Below are 23416 nucleotides of genomic sequence, written 5' to 3'. Positions count from 1 at the left end.
GAAATAATATCTTTCGTGACTTTCTTCGTTTCTTTCTTGAAGAAACTTGTAGGACTCGTTGAAATTATTGATTAGAGGGCCTACGTTTACAATGTACGAATGAAAACCATTCCATCAAGAGATGTTTTTTTTTAATGTTTCAGCATTAAAACATGCTATTGGCTGTTTTTTTTTTTTCTCATAGGTCCCAGTCACACGGCGGCCATATTGAATCCCGGAGGACTGGAAACTTGTGTTTTTGCGCACCGAAACTCGTTCCCAAACCTTTCAACTCGATGCTCGGGGTATGAAATCTATTGTCTTTGGCCAATATGGCCGCCGCGTGAATAAAGTCCATTATTCGGCTTATTATCAACGTCAGATTGTCACCTCTGTGTCCCAAATATGAGCCTGCGTTGGAGAATGAATTGCCTGGTCATCGCTCAGTGGTCTGAACATATGATTGCTCCCTGCATCATCAGGCAGTAAATCGTTACCGTACTGATAAGAACGACTCGACTCCGGCCCTTGGCAATCATGTAAATCTTTAGTGTGTAAAAAACTATCCATAGAGGTACATCGACGCAAAGATCCCGGCGGAGATAAACTCGGATACACCAGTGTCACTTCTCCAACATACCTATCTCCGAAGAAGTAATTTGAACTCTCGTTCACAAGGATTCGAGGGTAAGGCACTGCGTTGCTGGCAGTCTTTTTCAGTTTTTTATCCCCGCTTTTCTTTTCGGTGTAAAAACTGTCCTCCATTCCAGTATAAATGACGCCATTCTGCGAAAATAATTTCTTGCGATTCAGCGAGGGGCTCTCAGTTGTCGTTTGTTGTGGGTTTTCTTGTGTGTCTCCAGAGTTTTGCTCGCGTGGGTGATAGAACAGCGGCAAGTCCGTTGGCAGACGACCCAACCGCTTTTTTGACATTGAACCATTCAGGTTTTTACTCTCCGGTTGTTGCGATCTTGGGGTCGTTATTCCTTTGGGCGTCTCTACGTATGCAGTCTCCTCTCCCAAGTCGTTGCTAGAACGTGGAGCCCCCAACTCCGCTCGCGCATGCTCAGAGCCTTTTGCAGTCGATTGCAGACTCGTGTCTGTTTCAGCCGCCATCACGTCCTCTGCTTCATTCACCTCCTTTCTCGACCGGTGTTTGTTTCGCGTTTGCACAACAGTGTGCATGGATCGCGACCTGGTCACCGTGCTTGATTTTCGTTCGACATCCGCAGTCGTAGTTTCAGACTCCTTGCCTTCCTCGCCATCTTGGCTCTCTTGTTCTTTCTCAAGTGAAATTGTGACGTCATGCATAGACCTGGTCCTTCGATGTCTGTGTTTCCATCGAGATTTTTCCCCCCGGCGAAGGAACGACAATTTATTAAAGAGGTTTCGTCGGAGCTTTTGAGGCTCCTTGTCTTTGCTATCGCTCTCGTCTGAATCGTGTGAGTCAAACTTAAATTCCTCGCTTTCAGAATTCGTAAAGTTTTCGTTTGTTTTCAGGTTTTCCTTTTCTTTCTGTGCTAAGATCATTGCTTTCTCAAGCCAATCCTGAAGTTTTTTGTTAACTTGGTTGGCGAATCGATCGCGATCTTTTTGCGACTGCGGCCGTTTCACTGAGGTATTGATCGGGTGATCAGTGAGGTCGATACCTTCATCGACGCTTCCTACAATCAGGGAAGTTCTCTTGTTTGACAACACTAAGCTTGTTTCATTTCCCTCGCCATCTTCTTTGTCCGACTGAACAACTTCGCATTCGGAAGACCTCTCCGAAGGTGTTTTGGATGCCCTGTCGCCCGCCTTCGTGGCGTCTCGCAACTTCCCGGTGAAGTACGCCTCCAGTTCATCAAGAGATTCTCGTTCAACAGTCATGCGTTCACACGATACAGATCCATTCCTCGAACGCAGCTCATGCTCACCGAGAGAATCTGAGTCTGAGCTGGGGCAGAGATCCTTTAGGGCACCTAAGAGTTTCTGCATCTCCGTTCCCAAGCTAGCGCGGCGCTGATCGAGTTGCCTTAAAGGATCACTATTGCTTACATGAAGTTTTTCCTTAGGTGAACCCTGGAGATCATTTAGTGAATTTAGCAATAAATCCATCTGACTCTCCAGTCTGATAAGCGGCTTGGGCTTTGCCAGTCCGTCTACGACATCTGATTGGCTGATAGCTTCTTGTATGTCTGCAGTTGGCTCTTTGGGTTCTGGACTGGGTGAAGGTGTTTTCTCTTTTAAAAACTCCGAAAACTTGTTCAATGCGTTCTTCAAAGGTTTTTGCCTTGGGGACGAATGAACTGTGTTTTGGGGTTGCTCAGCCGTAGTTAATTCTTCGTTTTGTGACGGCGACGTTAATGGACTTTGAGATATCCTGGTCGTATTGGTTGTCTCCGTTTCCAAGGTGTCACTACTAGAACCACTTCGTCTCATTTTCAAGGGGCTGGGCTTTTTCTCTTGCTTGTTGGTTTTAGGCTGGATAACAAGCCCCTCGGATCCTCTCCCGGCCATCAAGCGAGGATTGAAGAATCTGTCCAATTTCAGCAGGCTCGGAGGTTTCGTTTTTGATTTCCTTTCTTCACCTCCGCGGTAAATATCAATACTGGAGGCACTCCTCACCATTGCCAAATTAGTTTTGGGTTCCTTGTTCTCATTGTTGCGTCCTCCAAGGAGAACGTCTCCGCTGGACACTCTCCTTCCCATATTAGGTCTCCCAATTGGATTGGTCTTTGTGTCTATCGTGACCTCGCCACTGGAACCACGCCTTTCCATGTCAGGTGTTCGTTTGCCTTTCGTCGCACTTTGGTTATCGTTTACGTCAAGCGCTTGATTGTTTTTGGGGTTGAACTTTCGTAAGCTGGATGGCGAATGAGGAAGGACTGGAAGTAGTCGTCTTACTCGCATTGACAAGGACTCTTCCTCGCTGTTTGTCGAGCGTGTAACACCCTGTTCTGTCATGCTATTGCGTAGACTTCTTCGTCGCGGTCGAGGAGAACTTTGATTTGAAGAAACTCCGCCCCTGGGATTTTCCTCCTCTGGAACCACTTGGTGGGACAGTGAGGATGCCGCATTCCCTGGGACAAGTTCTTGGAGGGCGCTATATAAATCCCGTATCTCGCTGACAGACGCAGATACTCGACGGTTTTCCAACAAAGAAGCCGCTCCCTTGGGATCCATGTCCTTGCTGTTTGTCGGCAGTGTCACGTGCTTTGTTCCTTGGATCGGAACTGAAGAAGATGCAAATTCTATAATATAATTTTAAAAAAACTGGTTAAATGCCTGATATGGAGCGCTTTACTTGACTCTTCTCTACTCTAAGTATAAAAATGGAGAATCGAAGGAACACAGTTCACTCAGAAATATTCATTAAATTGGTGTGTGATCGAAATCTTTATAGAGCCGGCCTAAATGAGGCATGTAGGATGACACTTCGCTCCCAGAAAGACATCATTTCCATCTGGTAACCCGACATCTGTCACTCGAATTATACTTAGCGGCGAGTTGAAAATCAAAATGACTCTTAATCGAATTTTAAATTGTTACAAAAGGTGTCCGTGTCGCTTAATTCCACGCGAAACGGCGGTTATAACAGACCCGTAACAGACTCCACTTCCTATTGTAACTCTTTGCGTAATTACGATGTATGATCTTAAGCTGCCTTTTATTTCTTCCGATATTTGACGAATAAAATCCGTCGTGACATTTTATTGTAAATACTTTTTCTCAAAGAGAAAAATTTCCAAGAGTTTTTCATTTTTCTTTTACTGAGACAAGGCATTTTCCTTTTTAATTATTAGAAAGTGACATGAACACACAAGAGAATAACAATTCACATATTGCTTTAGTTTCCATGACAGGTTCACCAGAAACAGAATATCGCAATGTGATTAAAAAAGACCACCAGGAGAGTGAATCAAGATTCTGTTTTTACTTAGTTCAGTTTTCAATTTAGTTGGAAACCAAAGGAAATTCATTTTAAACAAATCGTTGTGGCAACCTCTCAACTAAGTGAAAACAAGACCTAAATATATCAACTACTTTTGATTAAGTTACAGATGTATTACATTTACCACATTACAAGCATTCCCTCTCTAAAAGGCTTATGTGCTCGGATCGAGCCCGAAGCAAATCGATTGGACCTAGAGTATAAACTCAAATTGTGCAAAATTCCGCTTTTAAAGCCAAAATTAGGCGCTCTAGCAAACTGTCTTATCGGGACCTATCAGGTTAACTAACTCTGATCAGGCTAGCTCAAATTTTGATAATACTAGAGCCGATTAGAATAGAACTCCCTCCCATCTTATTAACAATTTGTTTTCAAATTGCTTAGTTTAGAATATGCATATTAACAAACTGAATATGTACAATTGAATTCGAAAGTGGTAAGAAATTTTCCCAAAAGGCCACAAGAAAAAGAAAAATCACATGAATGACACGAACAAAAGAGAAAAAGTTTTCTTAATCAAAACGACCTCTTATGATCTTTCTAAGCTTTCGATCATGAGGCAGAAGATTTTTCTAGAATTCGGTATAATCAGAAAGCGAATACGATTTCATAAGCCTTGTGGCTAAACTAGTCAGCTGCTGAGGAATAAACCATGACATGCTCAGCTGATTGAGGAGAATATGTGATTATTAAAGCCGGTTTAAAAAAAACTCAATTTCAAAACGGATGATTGCAAAGAAACAGAGTCAATGTAAATAAGAATCATTCGACCTACTTGGAACTTGCAGCTTGTTATAATCCATATTTTAATAATAGGTTAATACCCCGTTTATCAACCGGCTGTGAAATAACTTCATGAAAATTTGAAGGAATTTATGAGTCATTCCAGGCAACTTTGAAGTGTTAACCGCTATAGCAAGGTAGGTGGTGCACATGTTAGTGTCGTAGTTTTCGTAGGACAGTTCAATTTTGAATAAGAACGCAAAGTGTTTTGATAGCAAGTAAAATTGCCACCTGCTTTTAAGCACGTGACGTGGTTGTCAAGGCTATTGCGGCTAACTTTTACAAAGTACGCCATCAAACATTTTTTTTTAATTTAAGTGACGTTAATAGCAACTGAAACCCTAGATTTTAAAGGAAAAGTCGGTATCGATCATTAACTATCCGCTGACGTTTGGTCGATTATAACGTACAAGATGTCTCTAATATAATTGTGGAATTTTGACTGAGAATATCGAAGTTCTGAACTGTTTTCCAGTTTGACTGAATTAAATTTCAGATTGTTAGTTTTGAGTCTTGAATCTTTAAGTGCGAATATCACCCACCATTTTGGACTGACAACTGAAAAAAAGAGGTCTCCTGTCTGATAAATAAATCACGAGGTAAAGCCTCTTAAATAAATGCCACTAAGCATTGTCTTTCGATTCTGTGGCGATGCTTATTGCTTTAAACAATGGGGTACTTGAAACATTTACGCCTGTACATGAAATTCTGAAAGTGTGATCATTGAATTGAAAGGAGCTGACGTTCATTGTGTTGTGTTAGCGGATGGATCTATCTTTAGACTGTGAGACCATGGAAACCAGATATACCTCGTGTCCGTTCGAAACATGGAAGATGCAAGGTTTGCGATATGTTTCAGTGGCTGAGGAAGTCGTGGCACCCTGCAGTTTTCAAGTAAAACTAACTATACCCTTATGAATATATTTTCTATTTCCAGCACCAACTTATATCCGCCAACACAGTGGGAAGCCACCATAAATAAATAAGTAAATATTTATTGCTGAACTATTTTGTGCGCATGAATGAGAAATTGAGCAAGTTTTGGGGGGCATGTGTAATTGACTCGTTCATTTGTATAGGACAAATCACGAAGAATTCATTAGCAGTATTTTTTAAATTCGCCGAAAGTGCTTCAAACAACGGAATATCGTATTATTAGCATTAATGCTGCCATTTTTTTTTTGTTTTCATTTTGAAACACTTCTTAAAAGTGATCCACCAAGTTTAAACTGTCAACTAGTTAACGGAGTTTACGTTATAAATGGAAATAAATTTGACAGTATTGCAGTACATGCATTAGAGAGTTTAAGAAACGAGGACGGCTACAGCAACGACAACGCCAAAAAGCAGGGACATTAAACATTTATTGGATGAGGTTGAGCATGATATCATGAATTATCAAAACCGAGGTCTGTGAGCAACACAGACACGAGGTTTTGGTAATTCATGATATCATGCGAAAACCGAATTCAATAATTGTTTTATTATACATTTTTCACATAATTCATCCTCAGAAACAGAAGCGAAGCGTTCAGCCGTTTTGTTTCTGAGGAGAACACTCCAAAGGGGCTTAGTAACCAGGCAGACGTTGAACTTGACATGATAAATGTAATATCTGCAGCAGATATTACATTTATCACGTCAAGTTCACAAGCTATTGTGAATTGATTGAATGCTCTCGACCAATCAGATTTTTCATTGTGAGTCTGATGTATAATAATATTGGTTAAAAGAGGAAAAAAATCAGTGATCGTGCTGCACGCATTTTTGTTTATTTCTCTCCCGTGTTCGTCAACTCCCAACGTAAAATGACCAATTTTCAGGTTTTGACGACAACGTGGATGAACAACGCTGAATCTTTCCTTCTCTCTCTTTGCTTCAAATCCGTACTACACCAATCTGGCTGTAGCATACTTCGCCCATATTGTACAACATAAACAAGACAGAAACATCGTGAAACTTAGAATAGCTTTTAAAACTACTACTTTGAAGTGACGTTTTTTGTCGCCTTAGCCGTCGTGGTTTCTTAAACTCCCTACTTTGTTGAAGATGGCTTAAAAGAAAGAAAGAAGGATGGCTTTTTCTTTTTAAAAGGTTGTTTTGTTGCTTTGACTCTTGCCTCTAATCTGAATTGATTGGAATAAAATGGTTGTACGCCAAATTCAACTTTCCAAGGTTTGGATAAAAATTCGCGTCCAGTGGCACTGCGCCAAATAATTTTGGTAACCGACTCACCAAATGTATTCAGTTATGTTGGCTTTAGTTGAAAGTACAAAAAAAAAGACTATTACTATTGACCGAGAAATCCTCTTGAGGAACAATAAGAATGACTAGGTAGTTAGCAATTGCGCTACGCAAAAACGCATCTGGTGGCCTTCAGTTAACCAAAGGAATGAATAAACATGAAAGTGGAATATTAATAAGTCAGATAATAAGATAATTGAACATGATCGAGATGTCCTTATACAAGGCATGCGAATCTAAGCAGTCTTAGTCGCTGTTTGAGTTTTGAAGATAGTAAAACCTGTTACATAGTCACTGTTGGCTCATTTGTTTATTCAGATATATGGTAACCAAACTATGCTGGCAATCTCTGCGTTCTCCAAGTGTTAATGTTTGTTCCTTTCGAAAGCTTGCCGATCAGATCTAATGGTTATCGGAAAGGCTCCTTTGATTTTGGGCAAACAACCCTTTTTCCGCGCTCTTAAGTTGTGCATTCGATTTTAAGAATTACCTTTCCTAGCCCTGTTTTTGTGGTATTAATTTGGTGTTCGTGCGATCGCTCAAGAAAAAAATTCAGTCAACAATGGGAAGAAATCAGACCTTGCTCCAATTCTTACCAGTATCAAAGATATATGAGCCTTTTTGGACGCGGTTTTTGGTACTCGAGGGACGTGCTTTCTCGCTGTGGTGTCTTCTCCTGTCCCAGCCTGTAAATCGCATTTTTGCCATCATATTTAGATATACTCAAAACCCAGCGGCCATGAAAACTTGTTCAGGAAGAACACGTCGAAATGTCAAGTTCCTTTTATGTAGCATTGTATTGTTCCCATACTGATTTGAGTAGATGAAAACTAATTTGTGCAAACAAACTGACAGTGCGATCAAACAAAGACTCGGGCAATGTTAACAATAGTTTGTTGTCAACTAATGTGTTGTTTAACTGACAACTTATTCTAGACTTAAGAAAGAAAGCGAATATTTTATCGCAAAAATATCACTTAATTCCTCCTCTAAGAAGAACATGGGACAGCGCCGAAAACGTGGAAATATTTCATGCAAGTTCAACCTATCCGCGTGGAAAGCGGGTCAAAGTTCTTTGTAATCTTTATAATTGATTTCAAGAGTTCAGTGGAATATTTGGACTTCATTGCACTAGCCTAGTAACAATAATATCCCAGAGAGATAAGTTAATGATTCGAACCCTCGCCTAGAAACTCGACCTCTCGATAGTTCAGGGGTTACCGACTTTCTCTTAAGTTTTTATTTTGGATTAAACTCAGAGCTCGAACTAGGTTCCGGCCTGTGAGAGTCAAAGAAAGTGAACTGCATATGTTTGTGTTCTGGGGGTGCGCTTTAGTTCGTCTTAACTGTTAATTCAATTTTCAGGAAATTCAGTTGAATCTTTGGTGTGGTTGATACAGTTATTGTATAAATAAATGTTGGGAGAGTGCTTCCTTGAAGCCACAAAAAACGAAACGATGGTAGTCTTCTCGCTTAGAATTAACTGCTACTATTTTTAAAACTCACCAGCTCTTCAGTAAACGCAAAAAGTAGTTCTGCCTTTTCAAATTACTTGACGTTATATGCAGATCTATGTCACATCGGTTTTCAGACTGAGTTTCTTGGGCGAAGGTTTCACTGTTTACACTTGAATTTATGTATGCATAAGAAGTCATGCTGTTTTTGACGAAAACATGGAGAAAATACAGGAATATTTTTATGCCTTTGTGACGACAATAGATTAATTTCAGTATTGCCGCAGGGGAATCAATCTCAGACTGATTTCTATGAGGCGCGGTAATAAACAGAAGAATGAAACTCTGAAAAGGCAGTCTTCGTTAGCTCAAAATCGTTTTCAGCGAAACACAATAACATTTATTAGTTTTCACCAAGGAAGCGTCATTTTACAATAATAGAGCGGAAAATGACAATTATGAGAACTCAAGGAGCTTTTTTCGATCGTTCAAAACGCCGTCTTTTATCGTTTAGTTGACCTGACGGAAAAACCTAGTTTCGAATTTGTAACGTGTATATACATACCTATATCTTCGTTGGCTCAAAATCGTTTTCAGCGAAACACAATAATACTCATTAGTTTTCACCAAGAAGCTTCATTAGAGCGGAAAATGAAAATTTTGAGGACTCAAGGAGCTTTTTTCGATCGTTAAAAACGCCGTCTTTTATCGTTTAGTTACGACCTGACGGACAAACCTAATTTCGAATTTGTAACGTATATATTTATCTGACAAACCTATTACCAAATTATAAGTTCATAAGCTCACGATAATTCCGAAATGTCAGTGGACCGGAAAGAAATTTGAAGGATTTGTATTCTAGTTGTTTAGACGTATTTCTTTGTTCGTTTTAAAGTGCCGACTAAACGAAGAGAGAATAGGTTACTTGAAACTGAAATCAAATTCATGATTTTGTCCTTACCGATCAAACTTATCACAAGATGACTGAAAATATTTATGATAAGAATATAGTACATTTCTAAGAGTCCAGCTGGAGCTTTTGTCCAAGGAAGTTGTCTCTGCCTTAATACACATCATGGAATAAAGGAAAAGATTGGGAAGCTTTTCTGAAGTTAAACGACTTAGCATAAGCCTGTTTTTTACCAAAATAAAGAGCTGGATTTTCCAGGTTCCGTCACCAACAGTCAACAAACTATAATTACCTTTCATCTCCACGCTATTGCTATTGTCCTCGACTGCCACCATTTTGTCCTTTGAATTTTTTCTTTTGCTTGACTTCTGAAAAAAAAAAGGTATATTATTAGACGAATAACGTGCAGTAATCTAAAAGCGATCACGAGGCATCTGGGTTACCACGATACTTTAAAACTAATCAGATTGGTTAAGAGTTTGGTGTGATTGTACAACCAGGCCAAAGTAACAGCCTCATCTTTCTGCCTAATTTTTTTTATCATACTTATTCTTAGTTCTTGTTTCAGGTTAAAATTACTTTCGTTCCTAAAATGTGCCATCGAAGAATATTGGAATATGTATGCCATTTACCCATCGGAATTGGTAACCAAGAAACATTTTAAATATATCCTGCAAAACATTGCTATGTCAAATTCTGGCAATATAGTTCGTCGATTTTTATCTCAACTTGATAGTTTCTGAAATAGTGACACAAGAGATTTATTTTGGGATTTGGAGAAAGTAAGTATTTTTCCCAAATTAAAATGGAAAATGGTTTTGTTGTGGAAATGATCGAATGCCTTAAAAATGGAATATGGATGTGACCTTGTGATCCCTTGTCGTTCTGAATAAGACTAAGCTAGAAAAAGAAAACAAGTTAGGAAGTTGTATTTTTCACCATGAATTCAATCTTCAAGCTTGTGATGAGATGTTTAGAAAGAAACATGAAGTAAAGACAAAGCAAAAAACTCAGTATAAATAAAGAAGGAACCAGAATCTGTTAATAACCATTCTTTGTCCGTTTATATATGATTAGGATCTGTGATAGTCGGCGGAATAAGTTGCAACGAGGTTATCGCTTGTAGTGTTATCAGTTGGATAAAATGAACCATTTAAGTGCAAAGAAATCAAACAGGGCCGATTTGCTCGACGCATTGTTAGTCTTACTAAACATCGTTGAAGAAGTATCAAATCTCTAGATTGTTATGGTATTTTTAACAAGGGTTATTCCTAATCACGCTTCTAGCAACCCGGATCAGATTATCGGTCATTTTTCGCTACAAAAAGGTGCAATTCAAAATTCCACTCCAAGAATATTCCTTCACATCGACAAGCGGCACGTGAACACAAGTAACACACTTTCAAATGAACGAAAAGGGTCGGAATCGAGACAGCGTAAAGTACAGTCTCTACATATGTGGTGTAAATTGTTAAATGTGACTTAACATACCGTCCTTTTTGCCTTCACGTTTCTGCTATTAAGCTTAGTCATCGTGGTTGCTCAAGAAATGTGTTGTCACTGGCCGTATTGTTGAGAAGGCGAAGGATTCAGAGATGCTGGTGGATCAGTATAGTGTCTGTACTATAGCCCGGGACTATAGCATGCAATGACGTTGATTTGTCAAATGAAGTAGCCCAAACCGCCTTTGAGGTATATAGCACCATTTCCGTCCAACACAAACACAACATACCGATCAGGATACTAACAAAATGATTGTTTTGTCGGATCGCCACAGCGTATTATACCGCCGCACTAGACTCAAAATACGTAGTAGGTGAGATCATTCAATGCTATTGTTTTGTTTCATCAACGCTAACAATAAACTGAAGAGCCTAAATAATTGGCATTATTATCCTTTGGGATACAGACAAAGCGAACGAGAACTGAATTCGCGTTGCATGTATTTATTTATTTATTTTAAATTGCTGTTTCAAGTTGAGTGAAGAAATTTCGGGTATTTCCTTGAATCATCTAGACTTCATCCATAGAGTGTTTTCACATGACGTCACCGCGGTCATGTTCGTGTTCCGAAACAGTGGAACGACAGCCATGTTGGTGTACCCAACTAATCCTTCGGGAATTGATCTCTATTATCATGCGAACGTTTTCTTTTGTTTAGGTGGAAAAACAAGGTTACTGATCACGTGAGTGAAAACACCGAATTCATCTTTTTGAAACAGCTGCCAGAAAATAAACATTGCATTGCCTTCGTCCTGCACGCGAGTCGAAGAGAAACTAATCATGGAGCAAGGATGTAATTATACCTAACAATAGCATTTTGTTCCTTTATTGCTTAATTGCACGATAGTAGGAGATAATGCGCAAATATAATTATTATTCAAATCGGTAAACTGCTCCCGAGGGAGACGTAACCTCACACATAAACAGCAACAAATAATAAAGGAAAGCAATGATTGGTTTTCTCGCGAGAGGGACTGCTCGTGCGCATTACTGCCGAAGCTGGCTGGAAGGTCACGAGATTGAAAAAGGAAGAATAATGTAACAGCTGAAATAAAATATGTCCTAAGATGACTTCAACAGTAGACTTTCGAGACTATTTGGCTTTGCGAATTGATCAAAAAGAGGACATTTCCGCCGGTCCGTTTCCACTCAAAACAATTTGAGTTGTAGACTAAGGAGTTCAATATACTTAATTACTGGCCGAAAGTTGCTCCGTTCTTTATAAAGTAACTTTTAAATTGCCGAAAGGGTGAAAATAGTTTCTTTGTTGCAGTGAATTGAGCTCAAAGCAATTTTGCCTCTATTTGAACTGGGGTTTAGAAAGAGTTATTTTGTTAACCAATATTTGCTTCGTTAAAAGGCATCAAAACAAAAAAAAAAGCAATAACATACTGTTTTTATCACAACAATGATCAATTTGGTTATAACATATATCCTTTATCTTACGTAACGAAAGGCTTCCAAAATCTACTCTAGAAAAATCTACTCTGAATTCACGTCCTTACGAGAATATTTAAGATTTATGCTGTCGATCTCTAGAAGTTCTTGGTTGATGCATAAACTGTAATTCTAACTATACACTGGCTCAAAAACTTTTAATTTCTGGAATAAACTAAAGCGCCGATTCAAAACATCCCCTCGAGAGATCTTGCTCGCAGGCTAATTTAGACTCTTAAATTTTTGTAACGACAGGAATGCAATCGTGAAGTATCCCAAGTCGCTATAATTTTGTAGTTTTTGGATATAGAATGACTTTATTATTCCTTATATTGCTGTATTTTTTTATTTATCACAAAAAGGAAGAATTTGATAATAACGTCAAAAAAATCTATGTTGCGCTTGCGACACAAAAATTGCTTACGCACACAGAATTTCTAGAAGCCAGTTTACAAGGTTCGATTTCAACTGTGTCGGCCCGAATTATCGGCCCGACGACGTCGGAGCGCAAATCTTGTGTTTATTTTGACAGTCGATGAACGGCCGATTCACGGAAAATCGGTCCGATTCAAAAAGTCTGATGCAGTGCAACAGATTTTTGAAGTCGAGCCGACACTCCGAAAGAAACCGCCCTGTCAATCAAAGGGTATAAGTACGCCAGTGTGTATAAAATACGCATAAATAGCGTTCAAAATGGTGGATATTAACGGACAATTTGCACGGTACGATTTATTGGCCCGTCAAAACCGGCCAACAAATCATGCTGTGTAAACCGGCCTTAAACCACAGAAATGTTTTGATCGGTTACAGAATTGTTGATTAATATTTTTTATGGCATCTAGAAATCGCTGTCATAATGTCGTTCCGCATCGTAACGTCCAGCTCCTAAATGTCACCCAAGCATTTTTGTATTACTTGGCACATTGTACCACAAAAAGGACAAAGGCCCTGCGCATTTTAAGTGAGCTTGTTAGAGAGTTATTAGTTCATTTTTAGTAGCTACACCAGGCTTTCAGCGGCAAACGATAAATAGGACTACCGTCTTGTAAATTGCACAGTTGACAAAGGGCCGTGATGCATTCCAGTCACTCACGCGTTACTTTTGACCGATTGCCTTTAAAATTGCCAAGTTCGACCAATAAAATAAAACTCTCGGAAAAGGTTAGTGCTTATGTTTAAGAAGGTGTTTTAACGAAGCTGACCCAGTTTCAAAAGTGGCCGGGCGTGGTACTGAAAGACAGATTTATCTTTCATTACTATCGGTTGCTGAAGCGAATTATTTCAAAGAGATATATTCAAGCCAATACATCTAGATCTGCTCCTCTGGATAAAACTTGACTCGAGAATTTCGATTTATAAAGTTTTCGTACACAAAGTCCACTTAAAAACAAAGCGATTTTTCAAGACTTAATTTTTGATATTAAAATATACTTATTGTCGTATTTACAAAGTCATAATATGTCTTAAAATGACATTATCTAATAAAATTTTTCTCACCTTGAAAGTTACTCTTTAAATTCTCTTGTTAATTGCATTTCAACCCGTTTTTCTTGAGACTGTTTTCGACAAGCATGATAAAGAAGAGAGGGTAGCAATGTACTCCAGGTTTGTAAGTGAATACTAAATTTTCAAAAATGTGTGCGTGATATGATTCAGACACCGCGATAAGTGGTTTCGGAAATAATTAATTGTGCTGTTATTAAAATAAAAGAATTTGTATGCGTTTCATGAAACTCGCTTAACCCTTTCAGGCCCGAGGGGTTCCCCATTGACGAGTAAAATCGTCTGGCGTTAGACAGAGTAAAATCTATAAGTGCCATTTGGCACTATCGGGCCTGAAAGGGTTAAAGAGATTTCAAAACAAGATCAGAATGGAATACAAAGCGAGATATATGAAGCACTTTTCAATTTTGGTGTTTATACTTTTTTACCTAAGTGGGTGGTGAATTATTGAATAAAGCGATCACTGTCTAAAAAAAATTATCATAGTGGTTAACACCGAGATATTTCTAGGTCTTTCTTCGTTTAGGATTGCCTCATAAACGAATTCGAATTACGTTGTGTTCACTCGAGGGAAAGTTAGAGAATATTCGGTCGAAACAGATTGACGTCGACGGTTTTCGTAGCACACGACTGGCAACACCTCAATGTTGTAGATTCTGACAGCTTAGTGACATGGGTTAACAGATTTTAATGATCATACTTTCAAGGAAAAAGTATCTCTCATGCATCTTATTAGCTCAAGTTCAAAGGCGCATGGGAATGTGGGATAGATATCCGAGAGGGACTAGTTTCAAGTTTAAACTGTTCATGAACACATTTTTCCTGAAAAGTAATTGTGCGTAGTAAATAGTAAAGCCATTTGCTGTCAACTCATGTGCTCAAAAAAACTCAAGAGGTAACGCAGTCTGTCAGGCCAGTCGACCGATAGTCACGTTTTTCTGGGACATATCATAAGTGTGAATGCAATAAACATTTGAGATCATCCGGTGAGGCTACTAAGACATTAAGCAAAACAGACTACTTCGTCTCGAACCTCACAATTTGTTTTGACTGGGTAAATGCAATTTTTGAAATGAGGACTGCAAATTTTTTGCTTTAAGTGGCAGTTTCTGCAAGTGCAGGAGCAGAAATTACGTAACACAAAAGAAACAAAAGACAGAAGACAAAACAACTACAAATAAAGACTAATCTCAATTCACCAAAAACACCATGCTTTCCGGTACCCGCAGAAAGACCCCTTTACGTTCTTATGCATGGCGCTGTTTATTATCCTGTAAATGATGGTTAAACCTTTGCTGTGGATGTAATCCTTATATGCAATTATGTAAATGAAGGCTACAAAATAGTGCTCTGCACCTTATTCCAATATGGCTGCCATTTCAGTATTCTTTTGGCTTGTCTTTCATATACCGAATCCGCAATAATTAACCTCCATAAAACAAAAGAACAAAGCGAACATAACAGTACTTAATCGACAATTACGTCTACTCAGAATAACAACGGTTCTTCTGTCTTCCGCCGCAAAGAATACGGTGAATAAGGTGTCTTTCTTTTAGTGAAAAACGCTGTCTTGAATTACGATTCTGTTAGGATCGAATGATCATGGTCCGAGTATTTGATTTTCTTCCTTTTTAGTGCTCTAAATTAAAACAGAGTTACAATGCTTACTTTTAAGTCCTGTGGTAGGATTAAGAGCGGACAACAAGAGTTCAGAAACATTCCTGATGCACGCATGTTGCAGCCTTCAGCAAATCTCTTTTCATTCGGTCACTGATTGGATTCTTTTGTTGTCAGATGAACATCTTATTACCTTGTTTTCAAAACCAAACCTAAGTTCAATACTGATTAATTTTTAGTGTAGTTCAACGGCCCTGATTTCAGCTTCACTTCATTATGTGAGACAACTAATCCTTTGCGTTATTGACACTTGAGTATTGAGGTGCGATGTGCTTATATTTGCTGCTTATCCCACGAAAAGTATTGTCTGGAAATGCCACATAATTGGCGTATTTATGGCAGGTTGTTAATATCAAATACACACGCGATCACACAGTTAAATCGAACCCGGTTTGATACTTTTTCAAGCATTAGTTTTGCCTCGGCCAATCAGCAGCTTGTCGGTTGACTTCAATGCAACGGTATTCAACATGAAAAACAGATAGTGAAGGCCGTCACTACGACAATGGAACTGAGGTTCAAATTCTTGATCCATAAACGGCTTCTCCCACGCTGTTAAAAGATGATGCAGTTTTGATCTTTTAGTGGGAAATTTTATCGGAAAACGATATTTCAATCCGACTCTAGGACGCCGTCCTCTGTGCATCTTTTTTTCCTTTTTAAGATCCTAACTGATGCGTGGTAACGAACGCGCCGTAGAGCACGAAAACCAATTAAATTCTCAGCATGCTTTGGATTTGCCATCGCGGCGTCTGTAATTTCGCACTGCGCTTTGCTTGTTTTCGACTTGCGAAAAGCAGTGTTTCATAATAGTGAACACAAATTGTACATGCCTGTCAGTATTTTTTGTCAATTTTAGACAAATTGTCGTAAACTACACAGATATAAGCACTTGGACAGAAAAAGATAATATGAGAAGCATCTTCTGCCTCTGTAGAAACCAATACAGTGTGGTTAATAAGCAATATGTTAGTTGTATGCTGTTTTCAAATGAATAAATTGGCACGGAAATCTTTTAATCGGCTGTTTTTGGAATGTTTGATAAAACAAGGTAAATCCTCTTCACAGATTAAAACTTTGACCAGAGACAAATCAGTTTGTTCAGTCGCACTGTAATACAGAACCGGTATCTCTATAAATAAAAAGAGAACTAAAAGAAGCTTTGTCTTATATATTTGACAGACATTATTCGTCAAACATTTCAGTTGAAGAACTCACGCTATTAGTTATATAGGATGCCTCGTTTTGACGTTTCTATAGTTATTTTGTGTAAACACCTCTGTCAATGATTTGAAAATGACTTAAGAGGTGTTAGGTATGGCGGAACCCGGCATTCGGAACACCCAGGAGTGCTATTATCACTCGCTGCATTGTTTCTCCATTAGTAAATGCACTGTTAAATTTTCGACATCTCATCTCTGCTTTTAACGGTTTAGTATCAGGTCTTGTGTTCACAGGCTTGTACGACACAGTCAGCGGTAGATGGAATTGCCTGCGGTATCAACTTCCTGCGCCCTGTTAAAAAGCGTCGTTTAAAACGAGTTTCTTTGCATGCGACAGAAATAATAAAGCATATCGGACTAGAGAGCACTTAAAGTACTGCTCCCACTTACAGAGGTAAATCAATTATTCTAATACTATTAACTTCTCGAAAATCATGTTCAACATTTTAGTTATTTCAAAGAACTAAACAGCTAGAGGCCCATCCTGGAATTCAATACGGCTTTTATTTACCTGCAGTGGTTGTAATTCGCGATATGAACGTCTTTGGAATGTTCAGTTTCCTGCTCAAAAAATGTCTTGTCGTAGTGTTGGAGAAAGTAAGTAAATACAAGTGTTCTTAGTATTACTTCGCTGTGTAATACCATTATACTTAATGGAGATTGTACCAAGTGGCTTCACTAAGCTCTATTGTACTGATGAGAATACTTTTTTCCTTGCCAAATTGATACTAAAATTACTTGTTTCCTGTTTTATATCTGTCTGAAATTGTCTTGGAGAGGCTACAAATAAGATTGTTGCACTTTTGGTTAAAGATTGTTCAGTCACTATGACAACAACAAGAGAACCAATCGTGTTCAAAAGAATAATTCGCGGCTTTTCCCGCCTTTCTTGTTAGCACTATTTCCTGCTTAGAGTTCTGATTGGTGCGTTTTTTTTGGGATTCCCTACGTCTGCCATGATTGGTCAAAGTGGTTTGGGGTCGGGTAAGGCCTCATAAACGCAATAGGGAGCTTAAGCAACGACAACGGCGACGGCAACGAGAACGTCATCTCAAAATATAAATTTGCGTTATTTTAATCGCTTCGTGACTATTTCAACGTTTTAATATGACAAGGGTGTGGTATTTCCTCAAAGATGACACCTGTCGGAGCGGAACTCCATTTTGGGAGAGAAAATGAAAATTTATCCTCAAGTGCTGACGTTCTTCATAAGACCAAAAACTTGGCTATTTCACGTTGTTGCTTTGCTGACGACGGCAACGAAATGGACAAAGGTGAAAAACGCACGTGCAGGGCGTGCAAAGCTATTGTTTTTACCCACTAAATATGCAAATTCGTGACGTTCTCGTTGCCGTCGCCGTTGTCGTTGCTTAAGCTCCCTAATTTCGTGGCTATCACGGGCATTCCGGAAAGCAATCAAAACGGATAATTGAAAATTCATAAACTTCAACAAAAGTGTGTTTGTGCAACATTTAAAATTTGTCCTATATCTTTTTCCACGAAGTTTTGTAAAGCAAATTGGCCGGAGTGGCATTTGAAATAAAGTCCAGTTATGATTGTCGTATTTACAACTGTAAAATAACATTTCTTTTTCCGACAAATAATGTTCAACACAATATCACATATTCAATGTCAATTCATTCGCTAATCTGTTGTGCTGGGTAACATGCTTTTTAATTCAAATTAAGGTGAAGGGATAATTCCCTGTCATTAATTAAGTTACGTGAGCTGGTCTTACTAAAGTGGCTCCTGAATGATGAGGCAATCAGGGGCGGCCTTTTGAAAAAAACATTGTTGTTTGGAAACTAGAAAGAATCGAATTCTTTGCTGGTACTCTTTTTAGAACACGGATAATTTTTAATCGCAAATGGGTCAGAGAACCTTATTAATATGCAATAAAGGCAGTTATGCGACTTTTATCGGCTCTTAGCGGAAAACCACGATAAGGTTAGTATTTTTCGCCAAAGAGACGCACAAGTCAATTTGCGCACTCAAGTTACTTTTAATGGTGTGTGACTTTACATAGAGCGTTTTCTATCATTTTACGACAATTAGAAGTGAAAGAAACGTTTTACTGTAAATCAAACATGAGATACTCCAAATTGCTAGGAGAAAAACACTTTGGCTATTTTAAGTGTGTGGTGGATTCAAATTCGTGTCAGTAACCACAGCGATACCGAATTCTGTCAGTGGTAGGGAGGGATTGGAACTGAACCTTGCGTTTGCACATGAAAAATTGAAGACTACGCGGCCTCCATATCAACAAGGAATTTCAGCTTTTCGAAATATGATTCATTTCAATCACAAAAACATGAGCATATTGATTGTCAAACGTCTGCAACATGGCTTCAAAGTCAATCGCTTAGCTGACAAGGAAAACTTACTGCACAATTTTGCACAATCCGACTAGATCACGGAGGGTCGTGGGTTCGAATCCCATCTGGGGCTTGAGGGCGAGTTCCCAGTGGGTTCTCTGAACATCTCATTTCTCATGTGTATATATCATTCTCACATTCGCTCACTTGGGCTCACTTGGGTGGTTGGTTGGCCGCATCTCAGATATGCTTTAAGGTGACTGCGCGATGCAGTTATGAGCCTATGCTGTCAGTCGTCATTTGGATCTGTAGCTGCGTGATGCAGCTCGAGTCAAAGACCCACAATTCACCCTTGCTCGGCAGAGTCTCCAGTAGCTCAGTGGTTAGAGCATCCGTACTGGATCAGGAGGGTCTGGGGCTCGGATATTTTCCGAGTTCCCAGTGGGTTCTATCAACATCTCATTACTCATGTGTATAAATTTTTAACTTGTTGCCAAAATGCCAATTTTGATATGTTTATGTAGAATAGACTAATGAACTTTTTTTCCAACACAACTCCCCCCGCCCTCCCATCCACAGTGTGTGCTTAAATAGCCCCAAATCGCCGGGGAAAGAGCTTCTCAGAAACCAATATCGTTGTGGAGCATCGGGACTGAATGATAATAAAGTTTGCGAGTTACTCGCTCGGCGTACGAACTGTGTGACCCTGTTATTGAAATTGTCTTACTCATCAATTTGTTGTATGGAAATAAAACAATAGCAATTTCATTCAGTTAAACAATTAAACTCGAGACTTTACTGTACTGGTGAAATAATATTAGTCTATGATTGTTTTTCTTTCTGGTTAAGGACTCACCAGAAAGCAATTGTCTTAATATATATACCTCTACTGTATTACTATATCTTTCATTAAACTCAAAATAGGCGCTGTTGTTCTAAATATAGAAGTTTCAATAAACTATTGTATTCTTCGAAATTTCATTGAGCCTGAAAATAAGTTACACAACAAAATGATATATCGAAAAGCGTAAAATCGTACAAGAGAACATGCTTTGGTGAAGATAAGTTTACGCATTTTCCAACTTTTTCCGTGATCCGCGTTTCGTGAAATTTTAGATTTGTCAGCACAAAATTTTAAGATCGAACTATGAGTTGAATTTTCCAAACAGGAATGCTCGCGTCAAGGATGAAATCCGTGCTTATGGTGGTTGTTTTTCGGTGAATAATGTTCCTGGTTCCAGCTCAGCGAATTTCACGGTCACGCGATTTACAGCCTGAAGGCGAAGTCACGTTCACGAATAAGAACTACAAGTAAAAGAACTTGTACACTTGTTGCTATAAAACATGTTACGTGTAGCAAAGAGAACACAAGGTCTGTAGAGTACATATCTTGAAGTTGAAAAAAATAACAACGGTTATTTTCAGATAATATTTAGATAGGACCATGTGGTAGACGCTTTTATCTGCGGTTTTAAATCTGGGTAAAATAATACATTCAATGGCTCTCTCTGAACGAGGTGCTTTGTCTGTACAATTGCAAAGGAAGGAACGGTTTAAAAGCATTGTTTTAATGGAGGAAACATTCGAGCCACAAGGAACTCCATCACAATAGTTATTCATAATGAAAACGAGTGTCTTACTTTCTGGTGATCATACATGATTTACATTCATATCCGTAGATTTTTACAAAGGCACTTTTACTGCCGAGGAAAATAAGGAGAAAGTCTTTGATTTGATGAGATCGTATTGACACGTATTTTGACATGAGAGGGCTTTGAAGCGCCTAAAACTGAAATCATATGAAAACGTTTTTCGTTTAACGGCTGGAAATAACAATCAATTCTACAAGTTGTGAAACCTTTTTTTTTCATTTCTTAGGGAAGTAGAAGCCTGTAGTATTCGACTGCCAGGTTTTGTGGTAAATAAATATTAGTTGCTCTCTGTTTTTGGTGTTTTTATTCCCTTTTTTTTTAGAAACTAGATTATTGGAGAAAACACTAATACAAATCACGTCTTACTTTAATCGCAACTACTTTAAGACGTATTTGTGTTACGTATTGATATTGTAAACAGCCGAGAAGGGAATCATAATAAACAAAAAAACGAGACACACACGACAATGATATTCCGAGTATCTCACATTACTTAGGAAAGACGCTTTGCCATCCACGGTACTTTGAAAAAGATTATTCTAAAAGTCCACCCTCTGTTTCCGAGTTTCGTTTTTATGTTCATAGGAAATTCACAATTGCTATAACGTGCGTGACCATGGCAACTGCGGGTAACAATGGTTAATATAATTGAGAGAGGTCTTGAGGTCTCATTCATTTTAAGAACCTTGGTGATTAAGATCCGCTGATAAAAGCATTCCTAACCTTGAAAATTTCGAAACATGTTTTCGATACTAAACGTGATTCTTGCTGTAAACGAAGAGAGGTACTCGTGCCTACTAGCAAGTTTAGCCTAAAACTATGTTCATGTTTGTTCTTTCACTGATTCTGGGAAAAATGGATTCCTCAGTTGCTTAAAAAGGTGTCAAACGTTTCTGGTTTGCTCGGATGCTCTGAAGATGGCAAAAATATATGTGGAAATCTAGCTATGCCGGCGATGTGCGATATTTTCTAGTGGCCTGTGCTCTCTTTTCATGAAATATCGCGGTGACGAAATCATTTAACAAGGCATAGTAGAGGAAGATTATGAACAAAGCAAATAGTTCTTTTTTTATACGAAATTTCGTTAAATCAGGCGTAGATATTGCTGAGGTTTTAGTTGCTTGGCATAAATGAAAATGTCTCGTTTAGATAACATTACAAGCGTGCTTTATGTAAAATATGATTTGACACGATCATTTGCTTCATTTTTACATAATAAAATATGAGGAAGATATTTACCTTGCACGGGCAAAAAGCCGTCCAACCCATTGTGTTTCTCAAAGTCTTCAGAATCTAATTAGGATCTTTGCAAATTATCACTGCTTAATCTTCCCTCGATTGTTTCAGCCGGGCTTGCAGAATGAGTGAAATAAATGCTTGCACGTCCGGGTTATAAATGCATATTTCCCTATGTAGGTGTTTTGTGAAAACCGAATTAATCAATGTAATAGGATAAGAGATTAAGACTGACAAAACAATTCGAGCATTTTTTTTTCGCTGGCCCCGAAGATTTCGTGTTCATGATTCCTGATTCCCCCAAATTAGGCTAGGATAAAATTAGTCTTTTGCTTGTCTTTAAGTCAAGTCACAAACCCGATCAAACTCGAATATTTAGTTTTGCCCAAACAAATACTTGCAAGTTTTACTCTTCTGCAGACTGATGACAAGGAAGTGCCAAATAAATTGTTCATAGCTTAGTTCCTGCACCTTAAACTTATGAATCATTTCCAACAAAAACTTGCCGGAATTTACCAGACGTTTCATCATTCGTGATGTTTAGACACGTGTCGTGATTTGACACCGTGAATCAACGTCAACAGCCTCTTAATATCACACAATTGCACCTTCTTGTGCTAGCTGTCGCAAATCACTCTGATCCACCTTTTAAAAGTCCTACACTCATTTTTTCTTCTGTGTTATTTCTTAACTTTAGAGGGTTTTTTGTATTTGTTTAATTTCTCACCCTTGAAGTGTCACGGACGTCGACTTTGACGCTGTTGAACATATAGCGGGCGCCGGCATCGTTTTACTAAGGCGCACAGTAAACAATTTTCGGATACAAATTACGGTGCGGAGGAGTTTATATCTTTGTTGAAAATGTGAACGTAAATTTAATTAAATGAACAACGTACCTTTAGTTTCCTGAATTTGAAACTTGGTTTGCTCGGAAGCAAGGGACCTTTAAACCACGTTTTCATCATGAAATCTGCAATTGTTGTCTTTCACACGACACGACCCAATTCAAACCTTAGACAAACTTGAGTGTCACCGACTTTAACTTAGATTGTTCCTATTAGAGGGCTCCTTGATATTGTCCTTCAGTTGGATATCGCGTGTTTTACATTTTCTGTCAGTAATCGTCGGTTTTTTGAAGGCCAATATTTATTCTTCAAACCCCGCTGTTCTTGAATAATAAAGGAGTCTTTCTCAACAAACGTTGTTTAAAATGGCAACTAGTGTTTACAATCGGCGCGTTTGTTGTTTGTTATAGTGAAATCAATCTTAAAAGACTTTAAAATCACCAATTGGCATGCGGAGCCAAAAGGTTATCTGAAAATACTTCCCATCACTGCAAGCCACTATAAATACTTTAAATATTCTCAGTATGACTAAGTGATGTTTTCTTGCCAAAATATGTTACTCTTGACCGGCTAAGGACTAAGTAGCGATCGTAATCGACTAGAATACGCGAAAAATCACATCAACGTGCCCTTTCGCTTGCTTCCCACGCAATTCCCGCCAATATTTTGTGATGTCGCAGATGTCGTGCCGCACCGCGAGTTCTGCGAGTACCTGTATCAG

At 38.7% G+C, this 23416-nt stretch overlaps 1 protein-coding gene across 6 annotated transcripts in view; it reads right to left on the bottom strand.

Annotated features, from left to right (window-relative positions):
• LOC138049784 (uro-adherence factor A-like) overlaps window positions 1-23025 on the bottom strand; it is a 23589-nt gene extending 564 nt beyond the window's left edge. Inside the window, exons 1-4 of one of the 6 annotated variants that reach the window (XM_068896208.1) lie at window positions 22747-22868; window positions 21854-22022; window positions 9597-9672; window positions 1-3212 (exon numbers count right to left, since the gene is read on the bottom strand). The exon at window positions 1-3212 is cut by the window's left edge and continues 564 nt beyond it. In XM_068896208.1, coding sequence (XP_068752309.1) covers window positions 358-3212; window positions 9597-9672; window positions 21854-21883 — 2961 coding nt within the window. In that variant the 5' untranslated portion in view covers window positions 21884-22022; window positions 22747-22868 and the 3' untranslated portion in view covers window positions 1-357. Of the gene's footprint in view, window positions 3213-7536; window positions 7693-8446; window positions 8557-9596; window positions 9673-10795; window positions 11038-15415; window positions 15646-21853; window positions 22023-22746 lie in introns of those variants that run through there. The other 5 variants (XM_068896203.1, XM_068896205.1, XM_068896206.1 and 2 more) reach the window with 5 other exon arrangements.
• Window positions 23026-23416: the final 391 nt, after the last annotated feature.

This window comes from Montipora capricornis, chromosome 5 (assembly GCF_036669925.1).
Source record: "Montipora capricornis isolate CH-2021 chromosome 5, ASM3666992v2, whole genome shotgun sequence".
NCBI lineage: Eukaryota > Metazoa > Cnidaria > Anthozoa > Scleractinia > Acroporidae > Montipora > Montipora capricornis.
Note: the sequence above shows the minus strand (reverse complement) of the source record. Positions and strands in the feature narration are given on the sequence as shown.